Source organism: Amblyraja radiata, chromosome 33 (genome assembly GCF_010909765.2).
Source record: "Amblyraja radiata isolate CabotCenter1 chromosome 33, sAmbRad1.1.pri, whole genome shotgun sequence".
NCBI lineage: Eukaryota > Metazoa > Chordata > Chondrichthyes > Rajiformes > Rajidae > Amblyraja > Amblyraja radiata.
The window spans coordinates 20,505,372-20,531,591 of record NC_045988.1 but is presented as its reverse complement, the minus strand read 5'-3'; the positions used below and the strand labels follow the sequence as shown (position 1 = coordinate 20,531,591).

The window sequence follows — 26,220 nt, the reverse complement described above, 5'->3', positions numbered from 1 at the left end:
TAGATTTTGCCTTCCTGCACCCCCTGCACACTTGTAGTTTTGTTCGTCAAAACCCCTCTTCAGGGTCAGCCCAGAATTGACCCCCCCTCCCCCCCAGTACTCCCCTCTGACGAGGGAGATGCACTGTGCAGCCCTACAAGAGGTGCTGCTGTGGGTTTTACATAGTGCCCACAGTGACTAGACTCCATCTCCCAGAGCCTGTCATGTTGAAGCTCGGCTCCATAACCCGCTCCAACCGGCTCCAGCGCTCACGGTCGCTGGCCGCCCAAAGTCAGACTCATCAGTCAACGACTCTTTTGGTTTTCTTCTTGCCTTCCCGCCCAGACGCAGTGTTTAATCTGGCCGGTGCGGGGGCAAAGTCGGGCACAGCTGTTCCCTTACGGGTGATTCCTGTGCCGCCGGCCGCTGCTGGCGTCCGCAACTCCGCGGTCTTCCCCCGCCAGCTTTGTCGCAGCTCTGGTCGACTTCTTTGTCTTGTGCATGTTTCCCTCACCTGTAGAACAGTATGGGAACAATAAGGACCGCAGTATCACTTACCTGCAGGTCCAGGCTTAAAACTTGCCGTTGTTTGCACAGCTCTCCATGTTTCCCCACCTGTGAAACAGTATGGGGAGAATAAAAACCGCAGTTTCACTTACCTGCAGGTCCAGGTTTAAACTGTCGCTACGGGGGAACGTCGTTCCACCCCGCCTCCTGCCGTTTCGACTTGTCAAAGTCGACGGCCCCATTCTGAATAGTCTCCCGCCCGGTTGTGGTGTTCTGGCCGGCGCGGGACCAAAAGTCGGCACAGCTGATCCCACTTACGAGGCTTGTGTAAGACCAGAGGTGGGGGTCTGTGCATTTATGTAAACAAAGCATGGTGCACGGACTCCACCATCATCGAGAGTCACTGCTCAGCTAACCTTGAGTTCCTCTTGGTTAGATGCAGACTGTTCTATCTGCCCAGAGAGTTCGCCTCCACTGTTGTGACTGCAGCCTATATCCCTCCTGATGCTAATGCCAAGCTTGCAATGAAAGAGCTGCATACTTCCATTAGCAATCAACGGAAGCACAACCCCGAGGCAGCCTTCATTGTTGCGGGTGACTTCAATCACTCTAACCTGAAGATTGTACTCCCCAAATTCCACCAACATGTCTCCTTCCCCACTAGAGTAGACAAGACACTGGACAAAGTCTACACCAACATGGCTGAAGCTTACAAAGCCATCCCCCTCCCCCACCTTGGTCAGTCTGATCACCTCTCATTGTTCCTGCTCCCTAAGTACTCCCCACTCATCAGACGGGTTAAACCAACTGTGAGGACAGTTAAAGTCTGGTCAGAGGAAGCGGACTTCACACTTCAGCAGTGTTTTGGAAACACTGACTGGAAGGCGTTTGCAGCCCAGGCCACCCTTGAGTCCCACATGGACATTGATTCCTACACATCCTCTATTCTGGACTTTATAAAATCCACCATCAATAGTGTCACCTCCCTCAAACAGGTGACCATATTCCCGAATCAGAAGCCATGGATGAACAGCGAGGTCAGGCTACTGCTGGAAGCACGGAACACCGCTTTCAGGTCAGGCGATGCTCGAGCCTACAGCTCATCCAGGGCTAACCTGAAGAGGGGCATCAAGAAGGCCAAGCACTGCCATAAGCTCAGGATTGAGGAGCACTTCAACAACAACTCCGACCCCCGACGCATGTGGCAAGGCATCCAGGCCATCACGGACTATAGACCCACCAACACCACCCCCACATCCAGCGACGCCTCCTTCCTTGAGGAGCTTAATCACTTCTATGGCCGCTTCGACAGGGACAATCTAGAGACAGCCATCAAGGCTGTGCTCCCTGCTGATCACCAACCCCTCACACTCACCCCCTACGACGTATACGTGGCACTGAGTAGGACTAATGCACGTAAGGCTGCTGGCCCTGACGGCATCCCCGGGTGCGTGCTCAGCGCCTGTGCTTCGCAGCTGACAGACGTCTGGACTGACATCTTCAACCTGTCACTTGCCCAAGCAGTTGTCCCCACGTGCCTTAAAACCACCTCCATCGTGCCAGTGCCAAAACACTCCACTGCGGCGAGCCTCAACGACTTCCGCCCAGTTGCACTTACCCCCATCATCACCAAGTGCTTCGAGAGGCTGGTCCTGGCACACCTCAAAAGCTGCCTACCCCCCACACTGGATCCCTATTAGTTTACCTACCGCAAGAACAGGAGTACGGAGGATGCCATCTCAACGGCACTTCACTCCGCCCTCTCCCACCTTGACAACAGAGACACTTACGTAAGAATGCTGTTCATCGATTACAGCTCAGCATTCAACACCATTATACCATCTAAACTGATCACCAAACTCGATAACCTGGGCATCGATCCCTTCCTATGCAACTGGATACTGGACTTTCTAACCAACAGACCACAGTCTGTTAGGTTAGACAAGCACACCTCTTCAACCCTCACCCTGAACACCGGCGTTCCACAGGGCTGTGTGCTGAGCCCCCTCCTCTACTCCCTCTTCACCTATGACTGCACACCTGTACATGGTACTAACACCATCATCAAGTATGCAGATGATACAACGGTGATTGGCCTCATCAGCAACAACGATGAGTCGGCCTACAGGGAGGAGGTCCAGCACTTAACAGCATGGTGCGCTGACAACAACCTGGCCCTTAACTCCAAGAAGACCAAGGAGCTCATTGTAGACTTCAGGAAGTCCAGGGGCGGCACGCACACCCCCATCCACATTAACGGGACGGAGGTGGAACGTGTTTCTAGCTTCAGGTTCCTGGGTGTTAACATCTCCGATGACCTCTCTTGGACCCACAATACCTCAACTCTGATCAAGAAGGCTCACCAGCGTCTCTTAACATAGAAACATAGAAAGTAGGTGCGAGAGTAGACCACCAGGTCCGTCGAGCCCGCACCGCCATTCGCTCATGGCTGAACACTAAACAGACACACTTACCCACAAACAGTAGACACAAGACACAGAACACAAGACACTACCCTCCCCTTTATACCGCTATCACCCCTCTCCACCCCAAGAACCTCGTGATCTCCTGGGGGAGGCAAAAAACCGGATAAAAACCCAGGTCCAATTCGGGAAAAAAATCCGGGAAATTCCTCTCCGACCCCAATCCAGGCGATCGACACTTGTCCAGGAGATCACTCAGGTCTTACTATACTAACCATACCTAGGTCCATATCCCTGCCCTCTCCCCGTAGCCCCTTATCCCCTTGGCAGCTAAAAAAACATCTATTTTAGTCTTAAATATATTTAAAGTTTCTGCTTCCACTGCTCCCTGGGGCAGTGAATTCCATAAATTAACCACCCTCTGGGTGAAGAAGTTCTTCCTCATCTCAGTTTTAAAAGAGCCCCCCCTTATTCTGCAACTATGTCCCCTAGTTCTAGTTTCCCCGATCATTGGGAACATCCTCGGTGCATCCACCCGATCAAGGCCCCTCACGATCTTATATGTTTCAATGAGATCGCCTCTCATTCTTCTAAACTCCAAAGAGTAGAGTTCCAGCCTACTTAACCTTTCCTCATATGTCAATCCCCTCATTGCAGGAATTAATCTTGTAAACCTTCGCTGCACTGCCTCCAGGGCTAGTACATCCTTTCTTAAGTATGGACCCCAGAACTGTACACAGTATTCCAAATGTGGTCTCACTAATACTGTGTACAGCTGCAGCAAGACCTCCGTGTTTTTATACTCAATCCCCCTAGCAATAAAGGCCAAAACTCCATTGGCCTTCCTGATTGCTTGCTGCACCTGCATACTAACTTTTAGTGATTCATGTACTAATACCCCTAGATCCCTTTGCGTTGCATTACAACGCAGCTCCTCCTCATTTAGAAAATAACTTGCCCTATCATTTTTTTTCCCAAAGTGAATGACTTCCTGAGGAGACTGAAGAAGGTCCATCTGTCTCCTCAGATTCTGGTGAACTTCTACCGCTGCACCATCGAGAGCATCCTTACCAACTGTATCACAGTATGGTATGGCAACTGCTCTGTCTCCGACCGGAAGGCATTGCAGAGGGTGGTGAAAATTGCCCAACGCATCACCGGTTCCTCGCTCCCCTCCATTGAGTCTGTCCAAAGCAAGCGTTGTCTGCGGAGGGCGCTCAGCATCGCCAAGGACTGCTCTCATCCCAACCATGGACTGTTTACCCTCCTACCATCCGGGAGGCGCTACAGGTCTCTCCGTTGCTGGACCAGCAGGTCCAGGAACAGCTTCTTCCCGGCGGCTGTCACTCTACTCCACAACGTACCTCGGTGACTGTCAATCACCCCCCCCGGACACTCCTCCCACAGGAAAAACACTATGTCTGTATATATGCTAATGTAAATATTTATTCAAATCATATGCTATGTCACTCTTCCAGGGAGATGCTAAATGCATTTCGTTGTCTCTGTACTGTACACGGACAATGACAATTAAAGTTGAATCTGAATCTGAATCTGAATTGTGCCTTTAGCTGCTGCTGGCTCCCGCAACTTTGCGGTCCTCCCCAGCCAGCTTCACTCGCAGCACTTGTGGACACTATTTTGTCCAGCTTCCTGTGTAAAAACAGCGCGGGGACAAACACTACCGCAGAGTAAATCACTTACCTGCAGGTCGCGGTCTCAAACTTACCGCTGCGGGGGAACGCTCCACCCCGCCTGTCGTTTCGCAAGCGTGAAAGCGATATGACACGCATGCGTCCTGGCGGGGTTCTTCACGTAGTCACTCACGTGACTCCGAAGTAAAATTGTGCTTCTCTGTCTGACCTGGTGAGTTTTGGGACTTTTTTTCCAGTTTTTATTCTCGGTGACTATAAATTAATTTTTGCTCCTCCATCGCCTTGAAGGAGTTAAATTACATGGGCGGGACTTGGGGTTGGGAGAGCGGAGTGATAGAGGGCTGTGGATGCGGGCTGCCCCCCATCCGCACCCAGGGCCGTGAGGGAAATGTTACTAAGCAGAGGGCAGGGGAAGGGAGAACACACTGTGTAGTCAGTAACCTTTTTAAACAAACCACAGCAAAGAGGGAGAGGGATTTTAAACAAGAGTCGGCGAAGAAGAAAGATTGATGGAAACATGAGGGGGGCGGAGCAGCACTAGAAGTTTAAACTTTGCAAAAAGTTTTCTGGGAGTTGATTAAAGTTTGATGAGTTTGAGGGAGCGGGTTTCAGATGGTCAGTACAGATGGACGTTGACGCACGACTACTCCTCCGGCTTCTACTGCTTTGGAAACTCTCCGCTTCCTTGGGAGGTGAGTGCAGAAGTTATTTCAACTAGTGACACCTCGGTTGTCATCTCAGATTTGTATGGAGCTTTAAAACAATTTTAGGTATTCTTACATTGTGATCATAATGAAAGGAAACACTGTATTTAGTTGCATTGGAACAACTTCGATTAAGTTGCAAACCATTTTCAGTTCGGCAGAACCGGAATGAAATGCCCCAAAAACAAACGGCAAAGGGGTAGAAACAAGGAACTGCGTGTACTCCTTTACACATAAGGACACAAAGTGCTGGTGTAACTCAGCGGGTCAAAGGCAGCATCTCTGGAGAACGTGGGAAGGTGAAATGGCTTCGAATCCGTTTCTCCCGCCACAGATGCTGCTTGATCAGCTGAGTGTTTCTTTATTTGTCTTTAATTCCCATTTAACTTTGTACTGTTCAATACTTAGGTCAAACATCTCGTTAGCTTTCTAGATAGACGCAAAGCGCTGGAGTAATTCAGTGGGACAGGCAGCATCCCCGGAGAAAAGGAATAGGTGATGTTTCGGGTCGAGACCCTTCCTCGGACTTCTTGAAATTCTTCCTTCTTAGCAAATAGTGCAAAATTCCCAGCAAAATTCCCAGAGTGTAATGGGAACATGAGTATTTCTAGTTTTATATGACATTTAAAAAATCTGTCATCTAATGTCATCGTTAAATTGCATGCATTTTCCAGAAGAGGTCGTTAGGTCGACTAGTGCAGAACCACTTCACGCGAATCTCCAAATTTCATAAACATTGCATTGAAGCTGCGAAAAACAAGCTTTTTGGAGTAGATGGTGGAATAGTTCTTTGTGCGTCTTTGTTTTTTTTTAAACATTCGCGTCTAGCCAGATAAACTTCTGTAAGCGTCGGGATAACATACCAGATCTATTTGAAAACGACCCTTGTTAAGGTGTTCATCCAGACACAACACATTTAATTTCCACAGAAATGCAGGAACTAACATGTGTCTGAGCCAGCCAGTAATTAACTTCATTTACATTCTTAAAAGAACACCTATTTAATTTGATGTCTTTTGTACTTTTGGAAACGCTACGTCTTTAGCTGGAATGTAATCACAATGCCTCCTAAAGCCCTCCTTCACACAAATATTATTCCTAGCCAAAAAATTATACTTTACAGTCACTTTGTAAAGGGTTTGATTCTGTGCCATTGTTTGATGTTGCTTTTATGTTGGTTTTGCCCCTCCCAACTGATAAATGCACTAAAAGGACTTGGTCAGTCAGGCTGCACAGTTTGTTCTGATATCAGTCTTGATGGGCAGCGGGCCATTATTATTGGTCTCAGCACAATTGAAAGGAGAGAAATCGGTCTCTTTGGTCAGTGGTGCTGGAAACATGTTCTTAAACTTCTGGGCATGTTGCTTCCCCCCATTGAATAGCAGCTTGTGTTTATATAAACCCCTCTAAGACATTCACCGAGCTTGAAGATCAAACCACACAAGGAGATAATAGACAAGGCGATGAAAAGCTTGATCAAAGAGAAGGTTTTAAGGAATGTATTAAAGGAGAGAAGATGATATTGAGAAAGGATTTCCTAGTTTCGTACAGCAGCTTAGGGAAGGAGGTGAAGGCATAAGCTACCAACAATGAAGCCATGAATGTGATGGTCCAAATGATTAAAAACGGAGTCACAAGGAACTGCAGATGCTAGAATTTTGCATAGAACACAAAGTGCTGGAGTAACTCAACGGGTCTGGCAGTTCCCCCACAGGATATGGACAGATGACATTTTGGGTCGGGACTGTTCTTCAAACTGATGCTTTTTCACCGTTTCCCTCATCTGACACCCTTTTGTCTCCTGTCTCCATTTTGTCTCCTACTTTCCCCTTTTGTCTTATTTTCATATTTAGCTTTTGTCCATCCATTTGCCAATATAAAAAAAACCTTTGCCTTTATCCATCTATGTCTAGTCCCCAGCTCTTTTCCAGCTTTCTCCCTCTTCCACAATCAGTCTGAAAAAGGATCCCAATCCAAAACCAGGGCTCTATGGGGGAGGAACACAGTCTAGAACCCTTCCCCAGCAGGACATTGGGGGGGTGGGGTTCTGGGGGAGATGCCCCTCAAACAAGGGAAGGGATATCAACAAAAGTGGCCATATGAGTGGTGAGGCTGCTTGATGTAAGGATAATTTGTGAACACTAACAAAAATAACACTGATGAATGTATGTATAGATATTGATAATGTTGGTGCACCTTTTGCACTTTTCTTGATTTGCATATATATTTTTATTATTCTGAATAAAGTTTATCTCTGGAAATAAAATGCTCTCCAGTGATGCTACTTGACCCGCTGAGTTACCCCTACACTTTGTGTTCTGAGCAAAAGCAGAGAAATACATATCCCTCAAAGAAATACATTGTTTGTTTTCATTGGTACTGATGGAGAAAGCTTCATTAACAAACCAAACACTTGTGGCAGCAACTTCAAGACGACACCATTGGGAATGTTCCAATTATATCAATCATTGCATTGCACACAACTAATTTCCAGAGATATATTTTCTGCAGAGCATGTTATAATCTGGCATATGCAGCCTAAAATGATGGTAGTATCATATTAAGCAGAAATATCAGAGGGGAATTGGTTATTTAAAAGAAACTGAAGAAGAGCAGGTGATTGAGTAATTGAATAACTCTTAAAGAGCTGTTCTGGGCTTTGTCCGTACCTTATGATCCCTTTGGTTGGATGGCTCCATAAGAGTCAAAATAGATGTGAAACATGTAATCTGTTTAATGCACATTCACACTTGCTTCAAAGGTAAATGGAAACCCTGGTATTTGTTGGGAAGATGGTGGTGATAATGATTATATGACAGCCTACAGTCTGCTGGGAGAACAAAGAATGTTGAAGGAATTCATCATTCCTCCTCGAAGCTATCACACATCCACCCCTCGGCAAAAGGGATTTCACTTTAATTACTTTAGAATCATTGAGTTGTACTGCGTAGATAAGGGTCCTTTGGCCCATCATGTTCAGTCTCAAGAAGGGTCTCAACCCGAATCGTCACCCATTCCTTCTCTCCAGAGATGCTGCCTACCCCGCTGAGTTACTCCAGCATTTTGCATCTACCTTCGATTTCACCCAGCATCTGCAGTTCCTTCCAACATATGTGTGGCATAGGGGCACAACGGGTAGAGCTGCTGCCTCACCGCCAGAGAGCTATCCTGAATTTGGGTGCTGTCTGTGCGGTGTTTGCTGACACTCCCTGTGTGCATGGATTTCCTCTGGGTGCTCTGGATTTCTCACACATCCCAAAGATGGGCGAGTTTGCATTTAATTGGCCTCTAATAATAATAATAATAATACATTTTATTTATGGGCGCCTTTCAAGAGTCTCAAGGACACCTTACAAAAATTTAGCAATTAGAGGAAAAACATGTAAGCGGAATGAAATAAATAGTAGAGACATGACTAGTACACAAATTAAAGACAGAATTCAATTCAAAACACAATATGAGGCAATTCAAGCACAGATGAAAAGGGAGGGGGACGTGGGGCTAAGGATAGGCAGAGGTGAAGAGATGGGTCTTGAGGCGGGACTGGAAGATGTTGAGGGACACGGAATTGTGGATCAGTTGGGGGAGGGAGTTCCAGAGCCTGGGAGCAGCCCTGGAGAAGGCTCTGTCCCCAAAACTGCGGAGGTTGGACTTGTGGATGGAGAGGAGACCGGCTGATGTGGATCTGAGGGACCGTGAGGGTTATTAGGGGGAGAGGAGGTCAGTGAGATATGGGGGGGCCAGATGGTGGAGGGCTTTGTAGGTGAGGACCAGGATTTTGTAGGTGATCCGGTGGGAGATGGGAAGCCAGTGAAGTTGTTTGAGGACTGGAGTGATGTGATCCCAGGATTTGGTGTGGGTGATGAGTCGGGCGGCTGCGTTCTGGTCCAGTTGGAGTCGGTTGATTTAGGTGGAGCTGATGCCAAGGAGAAGTGAGTTGCAATAGTCCAGTCGGGAGGAGATGAAGGCATGGATGAGTCTTTCAGCAGCGGGAGGTGTGAGAGAGGGTCTGATTTTGGCGATGTTGCGGAGGTGAAAGAAGGAGGTTTTAATGACATGGCGGATGTGAGGCTCAAGGGAGAGGGTGGAATCAAAGATCACGCCAAGGTTGCGGACCTGGGGAGATGGGGAGACAGTGGTGCCGTCGATGGTGAGAGTGGGGTTATTGATTTTGCTGAGTGTGGATTTGGAGCCTATGAGGAGGAATTCTGTTTTATCGCTGTTGAGTTTGAGGAAGTTATGTTGCATCCAGGTTTTTATAGCTGACAAACAGGAATTGATATGGGAGAGGGGGGGGGGGTTGTGGGGGGATTTGGTGCCGAGGTAGATCTGGGTGTCATCGGTGTAACAGTGGAAGTCCAGGTTGAAGTGGCGGAGTATCTGACCAAGGGGAAGGATGTAGATGATGAAGGGGAGGGGGCCGAGTACGGAGCCTTGAGGAACGCCTTGAGTGACTGTGGCTGTAGCAGAGGTGTGGTTATGGAGAGAGATGAAGTGGGATCTGTTGGAAAGGTAGGAACAGAGCCAGCTGAGTGCAGAACCTTCAATGCCAAGGTCCCCAAGTCTGGTAAGCAGGATGTTATGGTTCACTGTATCGAAGGCTGCACTCAGGTCGAGGGATGTACAGGGAGTTGATGAGAAAGTGGGATAATATAGAACTGGTGTAAATACTTTGGCATGGACTCAGTGTGCCGACCATTCTGTTTCCATGCTGTATCCCAAAACGAAACATGCAGGAATATTAAATGGCACGGATGGAGGATTGACCGATTCTGGATTAGTATGGATGACAAGGGATATGAGGAGAAGGCAGGAGAATGGGGTTGAAAGGAAAAGATAGATGAGCCATGATTGAAGGGTGGAGTAGATTAGATGGGCCGAATGACCTAATTTTTGATATGTCGATTAATAAATCTATTGAACTGCGATTATAGCACTCAACGATGGAAAAGTATTGGTCAATACTGAGATGGGAGATTTGAAAATATATTTTCCCATAGACATTTGAAAGGGCTGCCAACATAAAGTAGTGAATATCTTGTTGATCATGTAACAGCAAAGCGATGGCTAATTATCTGTTTCTAAGTGTCTTAAGTATAAGGATAGATACTGATGATTAAATGATCTGGCCGATAGTGACTCGTGGTTTTTACAGAGCTGTGGGGGCGCTGCAATGGCGGCAGCCCTGTCAGCAGCGCGTTAGTTTTTTCAACTTTTTTAATTTTTTTAGTATGTTTTAAAGTATGTTTTTAATGTTTCTTTGTGTGTTTTGTGTGGGGGGGGTGTGGGGGGGTAAGGGGGAAACCGTTTCGGCCGCCTCCTCCATGGAGAGGCGACTTTTTCCAGGTCGCCTCCCCGTGGCCTAACAGCAAGGATCGGCGCGGCCTTTCCCGGAGACGCGCCCGGGGCTTCAGCGGCGGGCGCAGCGTGGACTCTCGGCGTGGAGCGGGCGAGCCCTCACTGGGGCTCGCTGGAGGGGAGCGCTCCGTTTCGCTGGCCCGGGGCAGCCTGAAGCACAGCTCCAGCTGGCGTGGCGTCTACAGCCCGGGATCCCTCGTGGGGGACCCGGGGGAAGAAGAAGCCATCACTGCCGGCCCGCGGCCAACTTCTACCGCGGGCCCGGCGTGAACTTACCATCACCCCTGGAGGGGAGCTTCGACCGCCGGCCCTGCGGTCTGCGGTGCTTCTGTCTGCGGCGCGGCGGGGACTTTAAATCTTCGACCGCCGGCCTGCGGCCTACACCAACTTAAAGCCGCGGTCTCCGGTGGGGAAGAGCCGACTCTGGACTTACCTGGACTTGTACCTTGTCCTTTTACCATCTGGACGCCCGCAGCAACGGCTGCGGAGGGTTGAGGTCCCGACCACGGGGGAAAATGGAGGAGGACTGGCCAATTTCTGTGCCTTCCACCACAGTGATGAATGCTGTGGTGGATGTTTATGTTAAATTTTAATTGTGTTTTTCTGTGTGTTCTTTATAATTGTACCGCTGCTGACATATTCATTTCACTTGCACTTATGTGCAATGTGACAAATGCACCGTATTGTATTGTATTGTATTGTATTGTATTGTATTGTATTGTACTCATGGGGAGGGATGGGGAGTTTGGACGATCTCTCCACATGATTTTAAGTGATCTGATGGGTTGTAGAGACATTAGGATTTTCACCTGGAGATTTAGTTTGTAGAAGCTCTTCCCACCTGAGGAATGTTTGGTTATCCATTAAGCGCAACTGGTTAGGATACAGAGAAAACCACTTATCCAACCCACTGCAAGCCAGTTAGGTGCTACCGAGAGTCAAAGGAAAGGGGAATAAGAGATATAGTTGGTGCTTAGGACAAATGAATGGGAGATAGGCAAAAAGCAATGATAATCAAGGAAATGTGGAGCCCACAATGGCCCATTGTTGGCTGTGGGACAGGTGATAACGAGTTATACAGACAAGATGTCAGTGAAACTTGTACGATGATTAGGGTGGGGTAGGGATGGAGAGAGAGTGGATGCAAGGGTTACTTGAAGTTAGAGAAATCAATATTCGTAGAGCTGGTTGTAAGCTGCCCAAGTCAAATATGAGGTGTTGTTCCTCCAATTTGCATTTGACCTCAGTCTGACAATATAGGAGGCCCTGGACAGAAAGGTCAGTGTGGGAATGGGAGGGGAGTAAAGGGTTTGTCCCACTGCCCTCGACTCATACTCACAGCTTGGTCGACACGAGGTCCTAGGAGGTCTTTGTAACTCTCCTTCATGCTCGAGAGTAATCCCTGCATATTTGAGGCCTCAGCTAGGTTGCGGCGTTTTTTTCAACATGCTGAAAAATGCCCGCGAGTAAAAAAAGGTCGTCATGGAAAAAATCGCTATTTTAGGTTTTCGTAGGTATAGTCGAGGTAGGCCGTAGTAGGTCATAATGCTATCGTAGGTAATCGAAGGCAATCAAAGATAATCAAAGGTAGTCGAAGGAAAAGCTTGCTGGAAAAAAAAGGTAAGTAATCCGACCAGCAATGTTAAATGCCCGCTAAACTTTATTAAAAGTGTCTGGCTTCTTAAAAGTGTCTCCACTCCTTCTCCGCCCCTTCTTTCCCCCCCCCCCCCCCATCTCCCCCCTTCTGTGCCCCCCCCCCCCTCCCTCTCCGCGCTCTCTAAAGGACTTACCGTAACTGTGCCAGCCGTCTTTTACCTTCCTGTTCATCGCGGGTGTGAATTTCTGACAGCGCTGCCTCGCTTTCCCTGGCCCCCTCCTTTGCGATGTGTGTTTGCGTGTGTGTGCGCAGAAGGCCGATCCGGCTCGCGGTTTCATCGCTGACGGTCGATGCAGCTCAAAGTTTTTCAGGCGAGTGCCCTCGACCTTGAAGGCCGAAGACAGTCGCTGAAAGGTCCCGTTAGTGGGACAGGCCCTTTAAAGTGTTTGGCAACTGGTAAATTCCTTTGTATGCTCAAGGGAACCCACATCTGTTGCAGGCACATCGCCACAACCACAGACTGAAGTGACATCCAATCAGTTGTATGTGTAATAATCACCTTCAAAATTAAACCTCTTTGTAACCGCTCTTCCCCTTTGAGGTCAAATTTTAATTATGAGTTCTAGAGTTACGTACCATATTTATTGTAATTATGTCTTCCTTAGTTCAATAATAATTTTTATTTAATGCTGCCTTGTTATTTTGCTCCGTTTTGGAGTGCAGTCATCAACTGCACACCTGGGGCAGATTCTGTCTCCTGTTCTGGTAAACAGCTATTACAGTAGAAACCAAGGGGAACAACTAAGCATAGATTGAAATGTAATCCTTGACGGTTAGGTATGTAAATAAGGCGGAGCAGGTAAGGAAGTTCAGTCCCTGGGATCTGCTAGATTTGGATAGATCCAATCAAAACTGGTAACAGGATACCTCAATGTAGAGTTATTGAATCATACAGCCCACACCAACAGGCCCTTCAGCACAACCTTCCCACACCAACCAATATGTCCCATCTACACTACTCCCACCTGCCTGCATTTGGCCCCTTATCCCCTAAAGCTACCTGTACATGATCCTATCTAAATGTTTCTTAAACATTGCGATAGTGCCTGCCTCAACTATCTCCTCCGGCAGTTCGTTCCATACACTCACCACCCTTGTGTGAAAAAGTTACCCCCCCCCCCCCCCAGGTTCTTATTAAATGTTTTCCCCCGCACACTGTTCATTTTTGAGTACAAGTTCTCTCCAGGTTTACGACAGGGATCCTTTCCCCTTTCCTGAGAACTGTTCGCAACCTGAACAGTTCACCAGTGGGGAAATCAGCTACGACCCATCCCCACAAGATAGAAGATGTTTACTTATCGGCCCCATAGCAGCCGAAAAATCCATCCTGCCCTTCCCGACACCCGTTCCTATGTATGGGCTGTACATACGTTGGACCTTTAGTACTGTTATGACCCCTCCACCCAGTCATATAACCACACTGGTAATCATTGTCTGGGCTTGTCTTTTGAAAATTAATTGAAGTGCTAGTAAGGTGAGGAAAAACAGTCCTCTTTGAATTGTACCCGGGAACCACTTGAAAAAGTAGATTGAGCCTCAGTTTAATGTCTCTGCTGAGAAAAGCACCTCAAGCAATGCAAAACTTCCTCAGTATTGCAGGCAAAATGTGTGGGAATGAACTGCAGATGCTGGTTTATAGCAAAGATAGATGCAAAGGCTGCTGTAACTCAATGGGTTAGTCCCACTTTCCCGAGTAACTCACAAATTCTCAGGTAGGTCGGGACGTTTTTTAAGCATGTTGAAAAATGTGCACAAGTAAAAGAAATAGCCCCGAGTACCTACGGCTGGCTATTACTGTAATTCTCAGAGTTTGAATCAATGGGAAAACTCAGGAGAATTTGTGAGTAACTCGGGAAAGTGGGACAGGGGCTTTACTGCAGCATTTTCTGTCTATCTTCCTCAGTATTGCTTTGGAGCATTCACAAGGTCATACAGCATTGAAATAGGCCCTTCGGCCCAATGCCCACATGACGACCAAGATGTCCCACCTAGGCTAGTCCCATTTCCCTGCTTTTGGCCCATGACCCTCTATGTCTTTCCTATCCATGTACCTGTCCAGGTGTCTTTTTGTGACTTGGGGAAGAGAGTTGCCTCTGAGATGCCCTGGGGTGGAATCACCGGTGGAAGAGGACAACTGCAACAAATGGAACATTTGGAAAGCGAAGGCTAAAGTGGATTTAGTCGGAATGTTTATATTGGTGCCTGAACTTTCTCCTGAAAAACTGCAATTTGTTGCCCACCCCACGCCAACATTTCCTCCTTCAAGTCTCTGATCTCATCCCATTCTCAAAGTGGCCATTCTGTTCACAGTGTCATTTTCTTCTGGTGTAATTTTTTTAATCACACCAGTCGAGGGGCAACATTTGTATCTGTCATTTTTCCACACAGACAATATGACTGGAAATGAACGGGAATGAGTATTGGGCCTTTGTATTGTAGCCCAGTCTTTGACTAGTCCTCTGTCTCGTGAGACCCTTGAGCCTTGAGCTAAATTTATGCTATTGATGTTGCCACTGGATTTTGTTCTACCAGCTTTCGTGGCTTCAGGGATTTCGCAATTCGGGGAATTTCAGCTGTCTGATGGGAAGAATAAACCGTGTTCCTTATGCAGGGTGTTGTGCCCAGACAACTTGTACAAGAAACGTTTGTTTTCTTAATCCTCTGGGCTGAAATAAAGCCAACTTCACATAGAATGCAAGATTAGCCCTGTTATTGATTTTACTTTCTAATGAGCGTTTTTACAGCTCATGAATAGGGGAACGTGATCTCGCAGATTCGGCTCCCTTGACATCACGGAATTTGGGATCGCAACATGCGAACAGCTTTAAGTGTGACTCATCTGTAGTGTGCAAACATCGGTGTGAATTTATTGGAGTACCTAGTGATTCAATTGCCGGATTGAGAAAGGAACGTTCTGGGAATTATCTGTGAGTGAGTCGGGTGGATTGGGAGTCAACAGTCAAGAATGTTTGTACCAAAAACAGAAAATTGAAATTCTGTAAACACTGTACTCATAGATTACATAATAAACAAAAAAACTTCAATGAATTAAATACCCAATTTTAAAACAAATAGCCCGAAGCCCTTAGTGCAACCAAGACAGTTCATAGTTCATAGTTTAGTTTGTTTGTTGTGTTTAAAGAGCCTGATGGTTGTTGGGGAAACATATGTTCTTGAACCTGGAGGTCACAGTGTCAGACTTCTATGACTTTCTCCCGATGGTCAGAGTGAAATGAGAGCATGGCCAATGTGGATTGGGTGCAGTTATCGTCATGTATTTTGGGAAGGTATTTCTGCATACACCTGAAATGGACATCAAAGTACAATGCGATGGAGATGGAACCAGGGCTCTCACGCAAGGGATGATGTACATTGGAGGCTCATCTTGGGATCGAGGAAGCACTGGGATACTTCATTAGGCTGCATTTAAGGAGCTGGATGGAGTCATTGCCTGGAAACGGTGCTTGTGAGGTGGACCATTTCCACATAGATACATCTATACGAGGGGTTCCCAACCTTTTTCATCCCGTTTACCCCTGGCAACTTTAATAGCACATGACAATGTTATTTCACTTATTTATGAACAACTAATGATGAATAGATACCGGTATACCAGAACCAAACACAGTCAGTCAATGAGGAAACAAAAAATATGTACGAATCCAGAATCAACAAATGTACCCCCTGGGTAGGTGAAATTTACCCCAGGTTGGGAACCCTTGATCTATACAGAGATGTGTCACATGGCTTCCTATTCCCTTCATACGCACCTTTCATAACATTAGCTCTCTTCTTGCTTAGTTCAAACAATTCTTCATAGCATTTGTCTCCCATCTTCAACCCTAAAGATGGTGCCTCCTGAGCTAAATCTCCTTAATTCTGTTGAGGCCCAGAAGATAATTATGGGTATATGGCAGGAAATTCCCTCGTGTCCATCCTCGAAAGGTTGAATTTCATGAGTACATGAGAAACTATAATCCCAATTCTGGCCAATTTGACATCAGGTGCAAATGGAAATTGCGGAAAAAATAACATGAAATGCAATTGCAAATTGAAACTACATTAAACCGAGCTTGGCATGTTTGCATCTTGAGCTGAAAAACACTCCGTTGAAATTCATATAATAAAACTAAGGCTGAATTGAGCGATTTGACCTTGCCCTGGCCTACCCCTTATTCTTAAACTGTGGCCCCCTGGTTCTGGACTCCACCCAATGTCGGGAGCATGTTTCCTGCCTCTAGCATGCCCAAACTGTTAATAATCTTATGTTTCAATAAGATATCCTCTCATTCTTCTAAATTCCAGAGTATACAAGCCCAGCCGACATTGTGATTCCTGCCTCAACTACCTCCTCTGGCAGCTCTTTCTATACACAGTCGTTATTGGAACACAATTATGTTCTTCTGTAGTACATATACTTTAAATAATTTCTTGTCTTGAGATGCTGGAGAGGGAGGCACCAGCTTACACAGCAGCGGCTGAAACAGACTAAACAGCACTGGTAGTCTCACTTATAAAGGCACCAGCAACAATACTTTATCACAAACACAACTCTTCCAGACCTCCTGCAGAATAAAAGACAGACATCCTGACATCCAGCTTCATGTTGCTGATGTTTTTACCGAGTGTTTCCAAAGTCGGCCAATGGCTCTGTGCTAGCACGTTTCAGCTTCCTGTCAACAGTAGAAATAGCTCAGTCCTTACAATCAGAGGCTTCCTGTGCATTGGAAAAGCTTTCATGTCGGAGACCTTGATAAAGAGGGAAGTGATGCCTGGGATCTATGCAGAGTTTGAGGCTTGGTCAGCAATAGGAAATTCCAATCTGTTGACAATATGTTCCAATGTAAGTGAAGAGAATGGAAATGTATTTACCTGCACTATAATTAACAGCCTTTTGCATAATCTGCCTTAACTGTCGTGGGAAAAAAATGTACGGGCATCCTGTGCATAAATCAATCTTATTGCTCAATGCAATGTATTCCTGCCATTTGACCATATAACTCCTATTCCAGGTGCTTATTAAGCGTCCAAAACTTCCAATGTGTTGGTCAGGAAGCATTGGCTATCACGTTATATGTGTTGGAAGTAACTGCAGATGCTGGTTTATACCGAAGGTAGACACAATGTGCTGGAGTAACTCAATGGGTCAGTGTCTCCAGCATCTCTGGAGAAAAACGATGGGTGCCGTTTCGGGTTGGAACCCTACTTTCAATCTGAAGAAGTGTTCTGAACCGAAACGTCGCCCATCCTTTTTCGCCAGAGATGCTGCCTGACCCGCTGAGTTACTCCAGCACTTTGTGTCTATCTTTGTCTATCATTACAGTTAGGTCAGAGATCCATGGAAACAGGCCCTACAGCCCATTGAGTGCACAACTATCTATCATGTTTTACTATTCTCTCCATGTTACATAACTTTCTCGACCAACTTTAGTAGTTGGAATGCAATGATTCCAAGGCATTGTCTTGAAGAATAGTATCGCATCTTAACTAACATTTTGACTTTAGTTGACATCACTAAAAAAGATTACCTAGTCATTGAGCTCATAGCTGTTGTGGTATTGATGGAAGAGTGTGATTTGTTTGTGTTACTACATTTACTCTCAACATACATTTCATGGCTCTAAATTGTGTTTTGAAGTGAAGGGTGAATCTCATATTGAGATTCCTAAATGTTGCTGTTTTTTCTCATGAGTGTTTCTCTCTCAGCTGGCCTTGCTGAGGAAATACATTGAGTCATACAGAGAAATAGTAGGGAAACAGGCCCTTCGGCCCACTGAATCTATGCTGACCATCAACCACCCATTTACACAAAATCCTACATTAAACCCCTTTTTAAAAATCTCTCCACTTGCGCATCAACTACCTCAAGATTCTACCACTCACACAAATTACTAATTTGAATGTGTTTGGGAAGGGGAAAGAACTCAGAGCACTTGGAGCATATCCATGCGGTCAAGAAGAAAGTACAAACTCCACATACACAGATAGCACATGAAGTCAGGATTGGACCCAGTTCTGTCCAGAAAGTTCATGGCTGTGTGAATTAGGGATGTCATTCTGTGATGTGTCGTACATCTTGCTTCTAATGGTCAGTCTCATTCAGTGAGGCAGTAACTCGACAAGCTGCACCACTGACCTGTTCCAAGTTACAAATTCCTCTGCGCTGCTGCATAGCATGGATCAAACCCAAATAAGGGCCTGTCCCACCAGCATGCGCCTGCATGCGGCAAGCGCAACCTAACGTGGTCGCTTGAGCCGTACGGCCTCGCGGGCCCGGTCCCACTTTGATCGCCGGAGCCGTATGGAGTTGTGCGGAGCTGGTCCCGACATCGTGCGGGGCTCCGAAAAACTGACACTGTTTAAAAATTCCGCATGGCAATGGCCTGCCGGCCCGCAGCTGCCTCGACGCCGTGTCACTCACTCCACCTTTGCGCGGCTCCCGCTTCTGGTTTGGTCGCGCTTGACGCATGCTGGCGCATGCTGTTGGGACAGGCCCTTTAGGGTCACACAAAGGGTGCTGGGTATATGGAATGAGCTGCTAGAGGAGGCAGTTGAGGCATGTACTACAACAACGTTTAATAGATATTTGGGCAGGTACATGGATAGGGGAATTTAGAGGGATATAGGCCAAATGCAGGCAGGTAAGTCTACTGCATATGGGGCATCTATGTTGGCTTGGGTAAGTTGGGTCGAAGGGCCTTTTTCCATGCTGTACGACCTCTAAAATATGGAGTCTACATCCTGCAACTTGATGTGGTAATGTGGTACGGCCATTTCATTGAGCTGCTTTGTTATAGGGAGACTGTAGTAGCTCAATGGGTCAGGCAGCATCTCTGGAGAACATGGCTAGGGGATGTTTTGGGTTGGGATCGTGCTTCAGGCTCAGACTTCATTTATTGGGGATCCATGCCTTACTCTCTGGAGATGTATGACAGTTATTTGGGATAAGATGCACAAGTAGGAAGTTTCCATTAGTTATTTTGTGGGTAAAGTCTAATATAGATTTAAAATGACAGAACGTACAGTCAGATAACGCATTTTGAAACTTAAGTTCTTATCTCTAAAATAAACATGTCAGTGGAACAGATCGAGCATTTTGTTGACTGACCAAGCCCAGTAGATTCCATTGCTGCGTGACATTCCAGTGAGTCAGACAGGAACTCTTGACAGAGAGTATTGTGATGTGGGCCAGTATTGTTGGAACAATAAGCCTCCAATGTGCATGGTCTATTATTAAATGAAAGTTTCCTGTTTTGACAGCTGAATCTGGGGGGGACGTGCGGATATTTTTTCTCCTTTGTATTTGAGCAAAGACTTGTACAGGAACATTATTGTGTGTCAAGGCAGGCCTCATTCTCTCGTGTATACTCAACACGTTATACTACAGTCAGTCCCTCAAAATCAATCAGGGTGCATACAGGCAAATGGGGAAGTGAGCTTGGTGAGAGAGTTGTGTTTATGTTGACGGGTGCATTACTCAAGTAAAGTAAATTGCCTGTGTATAATTTCTGCAGAGGTAATTTAGACTTTGAAAGATTCAGTGCAGACATAGGCCCTTTTTGACCCTGTGAGTCCACGCCGAACAGCGATCACCTCGTAAACTACAAGGGGTACACCACAAATTTGTACTCCGGGTACATGACACACTTGGGACGTTTTACAATTTTTACTGAAACCAATTCATCTACAAACTCTCTATATTTCTCTCACCTACTGCATTTATAGGGGAAATGTCTTGCTCATGGGAATGAGAGATGTCACCCTGTGCGTGCAGTTCTACCTCCTCCCAATGGTCGGTCTCATTCATGAGTGCTCCTATATGAAATAACCACATCAATCACTGCACCAAATCAGCAAGATGCAATGTCAAGCTTGCACGGCAGTCTAAGGCACTGTTTGGTTGGATTAGGTGCACGGGTAGAGGAATCGGCTTCATCGGGGAGATGCAGATTGGCCAGGATTGCAGTTCCCAATCATTATCTTGCAACTCTCTGTTGGAAGGTGTTCATGAGGATTTTTGTGTCTCACTTTCACGCTAGATTTAATAAACATTTCGACAGGTACATGAATAGGACAGGTCTAGAGGGATATGGGCCAAACACAGGCGGGACTAATGTAGCTGGGACATGTTGGCCGGTGTGGGCAAGTTGGGCCAGAGGACCCAAGGTGTATATGATGACTATGAGTTTTTGTGTTTTCATCTCTGGTCTTTGTCCAACCATCCGCCGAGCACCCCCTCCCCTCCCCCCCCTCACCTGTATCAACCTGTTATCTGCCAAGCCACAAGTGCTGGAGTACCATCTGAAGAAAGGTCCCCACCTGAAACATCGTTTATTCTTCTTCTCCAGAGATGCTGCCCGCTGAGTTACTGCAGCACTTTGTCTTCCCTTGTGTCTACATGACCACTGGTCATTGTGTGTGAACAGAGTTTCTCACTGCTGTTCATATGGCCTCCACCGGAATCAGCAGTCCTTGGCATGGAGGATCATCCCTGAAGAACAGCCACTTATATGAAATTGTGCAGGGATTGTGGAAATGTGGGGATTAATTCTAGAGACTCTAGATCCATCAGGCAACCAAAGTGAGCATCCATTTAAAATAAAATTGTGCGATTTTCGTTGTTGCCAGCAAGGCTGTATTTGCTGTCTTCAGACTCTACAAATACACCGCAGAAACAGGCCCTTCAGCCCACCGGATCCATGCCGACCAGCGATCACCCCATAACACTAGCTATCCTAAACACTAAGGACAAGTTTAAATCTACCAAAGCCAATTGCCCGACAAACCTCTGCATCTTTGGAGTGTGGGAGGAAATCGGAACACCAGGAAAAAAGACACGTGGGCTCAGGGAGAATGTACAGTCCATCTAGATAGCACCCGTAGTCATAGAGTCATACAGCATAGAAGCAGGATGAATGACTAGGATTCAATGATGTATAGCACTGAGGATTAATTGCCGATAACTTGTATTTCAGATTCCCGGCTGCGTCTGGACGAGTCGCCGCCTGAGATAGTCGAGCATCCGACAGATCTTGCCGTATTCTGGGGCGAGCCGGCTACCCTGAACTGCCGGGCGGAGGGCAGGCCCCATCCAGTCATCGAGTGGTACAGGAATGGCGAACGTGTGGAGACCAGCAATGACGACCCTCTGTCCCATCGCACTCTACTGCCACACGGCTCCCTCTTCTTCTTCCAGGTGATCCAGAGGCGTAAAGGAAAGTCCGATGAAGGGATATACACGTGCGTGGCAAGGAACCACCTGGGGAACGCCTTGAGTAAGAATGCATCACTCTATGTGGCAAGTGAGTAATCTGCTCTCTATTCCGTTGACTGTTTAATATTTTGTGCAGGACTCACTGGGAAGTTCTCAGTGACCTTTTAAGGAATAGGAAATGTTCATTTATGTCCTCAGAACACAGCAAAGAGCAGCACAATGTTTAGATATTCAGCATGGAAACATGCCATTTGGCCCACTAAGTCCATGCCAACCATCAATCACCCGTTCACACTAGTTCTATGTTATCCCACTTTTGCATCCACTTCCTACACATTAAGGTCAATTTACAGAGGCCAAGTTTAGAAGTGCACTCTCAGCAACTCTTTGGTACACTCATCCTTTAGTTTAGTTTAGAGGTACAGTGTAGAAATAGGCCCTTCGGCCCATCGAGTCCACGCCAACCAACGATCCCCGCACACTAATGCTATCCCACGCGCACTAGAGACAATTTACAATTTTACCAAGCTAATTCACCTGCAAATCTGTACGTCTTTGGAATGTAGAAAGAAACTGGAGATCTCGGAGAAAACCCACGCAGGTCACGGGGAGAATGTACAAACTCTGTACAAACAGCACCCATACTCAGGATCGAACCCGGGTTCCTGGCACTTGTAAGGCAGCAACTCTACTGCTGTGCCACCTTGCCCCCCTTGCCACGATGTGGCCTACCTCTCTGCTTTTCCAGCTTTCTTCTCCCCCACCCCCTACACAATCAGTCTGAAAAGGGTCTCAACCCAAAACATCACCTATCCATGTTCTCCAGAGATGCTGCCTTACCTGCTAAGTTACTTTGGCACTTTATGTCCGTTTGAGTCTTGAATATTGATGGACTTTGCTGAACACTTAAATCTGATTGAACATTTGCTTGGAAAGTTGAAAACATTGGAAGATCATTTAGATTTTGCTTGGATACACCCTTTGGTGATATTTTAATGCAAAATATGATGGCAGCTTCAACGATGCCTGAACAAGTCCTTCGGCCTAATAATTCCACATCGACCCGCCATCACCCCCTACGCTAGCACTATCCTACACACTAGGGCCAATTTTACAATTTTATTACAGCCAGTTAACCTACAAACCTGCACGTCTTTGGAGTGTGGGAGGAAACCGGAGCACCCGGAGAAATCCCATGCGGTCACAGGGAGAACGTACAAACTCTGTGCAGATAGCACCCGTAGTCGGGATTGAACCTGGGTCTCTGGCACTGTAAGGCAGCAGCTCTACCACTGGCACTGCTGTACCATCCTTAATGATCTTCCAATGCAGTTTTCATCAAGGACACTGATGGGGTAATTGTCATAATGGTTGCACCAAATGCATATGTAACAGTATGATTTTGCAGTGACTAGAAGGGAATTTTAAGTCAAGTTGTCACTGATGAAGATCTTCCCCGGTCTGTGTGACGAATTGGTGAAATCCATGTTTTGCTTTTGGAAAACATGATTTGAGATGGATGTGGATGAGGTTAGTCAGTCCAGAAATGATTGCACTCTTATACAACATTGCCGTATATAGTCAAATCATTTTTTTTCTTTATAAAGTTAGAAGGTGCAATCAATAACTCTGCTCTAAATAAATTCTGTCAGTTCCTACTGGAGCAAGATTTTGTCGTTATTACAGATCAAAATTACATTTGCCAGCTTTGCCCAAAAGCAGAAATTCCTACCAAAGCTGTTTCCAGAAGGCAGAGGTAGATAGTTTTCTATAATTGTGTAACATTGACCAATGCACAGTGCAATTTTCAGTTCAATACAATGCATGAATCATCCAACATTGGCCGAGAGAGAATTGCGGACAAAGATTTTCCAGTTACAGACAATGAGATTATTTGGGCAACTCAGCAAGATAAATGGAGATACAAGTTTATTTCCGTTTAATTTATTGTCACGTGTATCAAGGTACAGTGGAAAGTTTTTTTGTTGAGGGCTATCCACTCAGTGGAAAGACTATACATGATTAAGCCCCTGTCCCACTTAGGAGACCTAAACAGCAACTTCTGGTGACCTTGCCCACCACCCCAAAAAAAAATCAAGGTCGAGGTGAACTGCAACCTCCTACCACGTCCCACGCATATGTTGCAAACCTTCCTCGACTATGAAGAAAACCGGCTTCGACTAGACCTGTGACTAAATCGATTTTTAAAACGGCAACCTATTTTTAGTCGAGGCCGGTTTTAAACCTGATGACAAAATAGCAGCAACCTAGATGAAGCCTCGACCATGCGGAAACCATTAGGGAGAGTGACCAAAACCTCCGGTGACCTCATGGAAACCTTGGGTGGCGGGCAAGGTCACCAGAGGTTGCTAGTTTAGGTCTCCTAAGTGGGACAGGGGCTTTGCTATCAAATCACAGTGCAGAGATACAGGTTAAAGGGAATAACGTTTCGTGCACGATAATGTCCAATAAAATGTGATTAAGGATAGTCTGATGGTCTACTTCACGTTTACTTGAGACGACAGAGCATCTGAAACAACTGGCAGATGATAGACACCCATAACACAACAATCTGCCACGTCCTAGGCGGTTAAAGTCCTGTAGGAGCTTCCTAACCAGCGTCACCCCATTGGAAACAACACCAACTGAAGCTCTCCTCCAGATGTGGAAGAACAGACTAGCCACTGTCCCTATTTCCACCATGATGGGCACAAACCAGCAGCAGAGCGCTTAACACCAGGTGCTGATAAACACCGGCTGAACTGGAGATGTCTCAACCAACTGCGAACCAGGGTCGGGCGATCAAGGGTGACAATGCATGAATGGGGCTACATCGAGGATACAACAACCTGTGACTGTGGCACACACAGACCCAGACAATGCAACGCCTACTGCAATGCCCATCGCTGGATAATCCATGTACTACTGCAGACCTTGCACTTAACTAGCAAGGTCCAAAAGCGTAACGATGTGTACAGCAGTGGCGAGCCACAATGTAGCCACGAAATAGCCACAATAAGGACACGGAAGAAGAAGACTTGAGAGATTCATGCCTCAAAAATGTATTCCTTCCTCCAAAGCATCCAATAGCCGTTGGGGCAGCAGAGATGTTTAGCTTTGTTTAGATATACAGTATTGAAACAGGCCCTTCGGCCCACACAAACACACAGACCTTTGCTCACCTATTCACACTTCTATGTTGTCCCACTTTTACATCCAGTCTGTACACACTAGGGGCCATGTACAGAGGCTGATTAACCTACAAACCTCGTGTCCTTGGGATGTGGGAGGAAACTGGAGGAGCAAGAGGAAACCCATGCGGTCACCGTGAGAACGTGCAAACTCCACACAGACATGGTGTTCACACATGGTAAAGGAATCTTTGAAATGCAGGTGATGAATCATGGATTGTGTGACGTGTTTAGATACTGTGTGGTACTGTGCTCTAGAACAGCTTTTTATTTGACAGAGCTGTCGGATAGGTGATAGACACAAAATGCTGGGGTGACTCACTGGGACAGGCAGCATTTCTGGAGAGAATGGGTGACGTTTCGGGCAGACACTTCTTCAGACAGGTAGGCAATTTTGGCACAGCCCAATTCGAAGGGGTGAGTGGTAAAGGGGCTGTCCCACTGCGGCGACCTAATCCGCGAGTTAAGAAGAGTGCCTTCGACCTTCAAGCTCGAGGCCACTCGCCTGGAAAACCTCGAGCTGGATCGACCGTCAGCATTGAAACCGCGAGCTGGATCGACCACGCACACGCACACGCACACACACACACCGCAAAGGCGGGGGCCAGGGAAAGCGGGGGAGCGCTGTCTGAAATTCAGACCTGCGATGACGATGAAGGAAAGACGGCTGCACAGTGGACAGTAAGTCCTTTAGAGAGTGCGGAGGGGGGGGGAGGGGGAGAGAGGGGGTGAGAGGGGGGGGGGGGGGGGGAGAAGGGGAGGGGGGAGAAGGGGTGGAGACACTTTTAAGAAGTATAATAAAGTTTAGAGGGCATTTAACCTACCGGTCGGTTTTCTTGGGTCCTGAAAATTCCAATGAGCCAATCAAAATGCCCGGTCAGCGAAGGAGCTTGCCTACGGCTGCCCTCGACTGCCTGTAACTAAATAGCGACCCCACTCCACTGCACTACAAGTTAAAAAGAACCATGCCGACCAGATTTTACTCGCGAAACATTTTTCAACATGCTGAAGCATTTTCCGCGACCTAGCTGAGGCCGCGAGTATTCGGGAACTTCCTTCGAGCATGAAGGGGAGTTCCAGTGACCTCATAGGACCTCCTAGGACCAAGTGTCGACCATGCTGCGAGTTTGAGTCAAGGACAAACTAGTCTAAACTGGCAGATAAGGTCGCCGCAGTGGGACAGTCCCTTAAGGAAATAAATGGTAATGATACAACACAAAGTTGCTAACCAGTCAGCGATTACATGGCACAGCAATGGAACATCACAGAAATAACTCAAGTCTGTCATCTAAAGAAATATTTAATATGCGTTAGATGGAATGTTAGAAATGAGCAGTCAATCACATCCTCATGTCGAGAGACATACTTCGAGATAATGATCTATCACTCAAGTCTGTCAGCCACCCACTATTGAAGAGTCTCAGGATAGCAATGAATTAAGACAAGAGGCTATAAGTTCTTCAGCTCAAGGAATTGTTAAAAGGTTCAACAAAGACACAGTTACAGGATCGAACTAACTGAGGAAACCAGTC

At 46.6% G+C, this 26,220-nt stretch overlaps 1 protein-coding gene across 3 annotated transcripts in view; it reads left to right on the top strand.

Annotated features, from left to right (window-relative positions):
* Window positions 1-26,220, top strand: part of robo4 (roundabout guidance receptor 4) — a 108,524-nt gene that overhangs the window by 18,580 nt on the left and 63,724 nt on the right. For 2 of the 3 annotated variants that reach the window (XM_033050007.1, XM_033050004.1), the window contains exon 2: window positions 21,259-21,585. In XM_033050007.1, the coding sequence (XP_032905898.1) occupies window positions 21,259-21,585 (327 nt within the window). Of the gene's footprint in view, window positions 1-4,923; window positions 5,257-21,258; window positions 21,586-26,220 lie in introns of those variants that run through there. The other variant, XM_033050006.1, reaches the window with a different exon arrangement.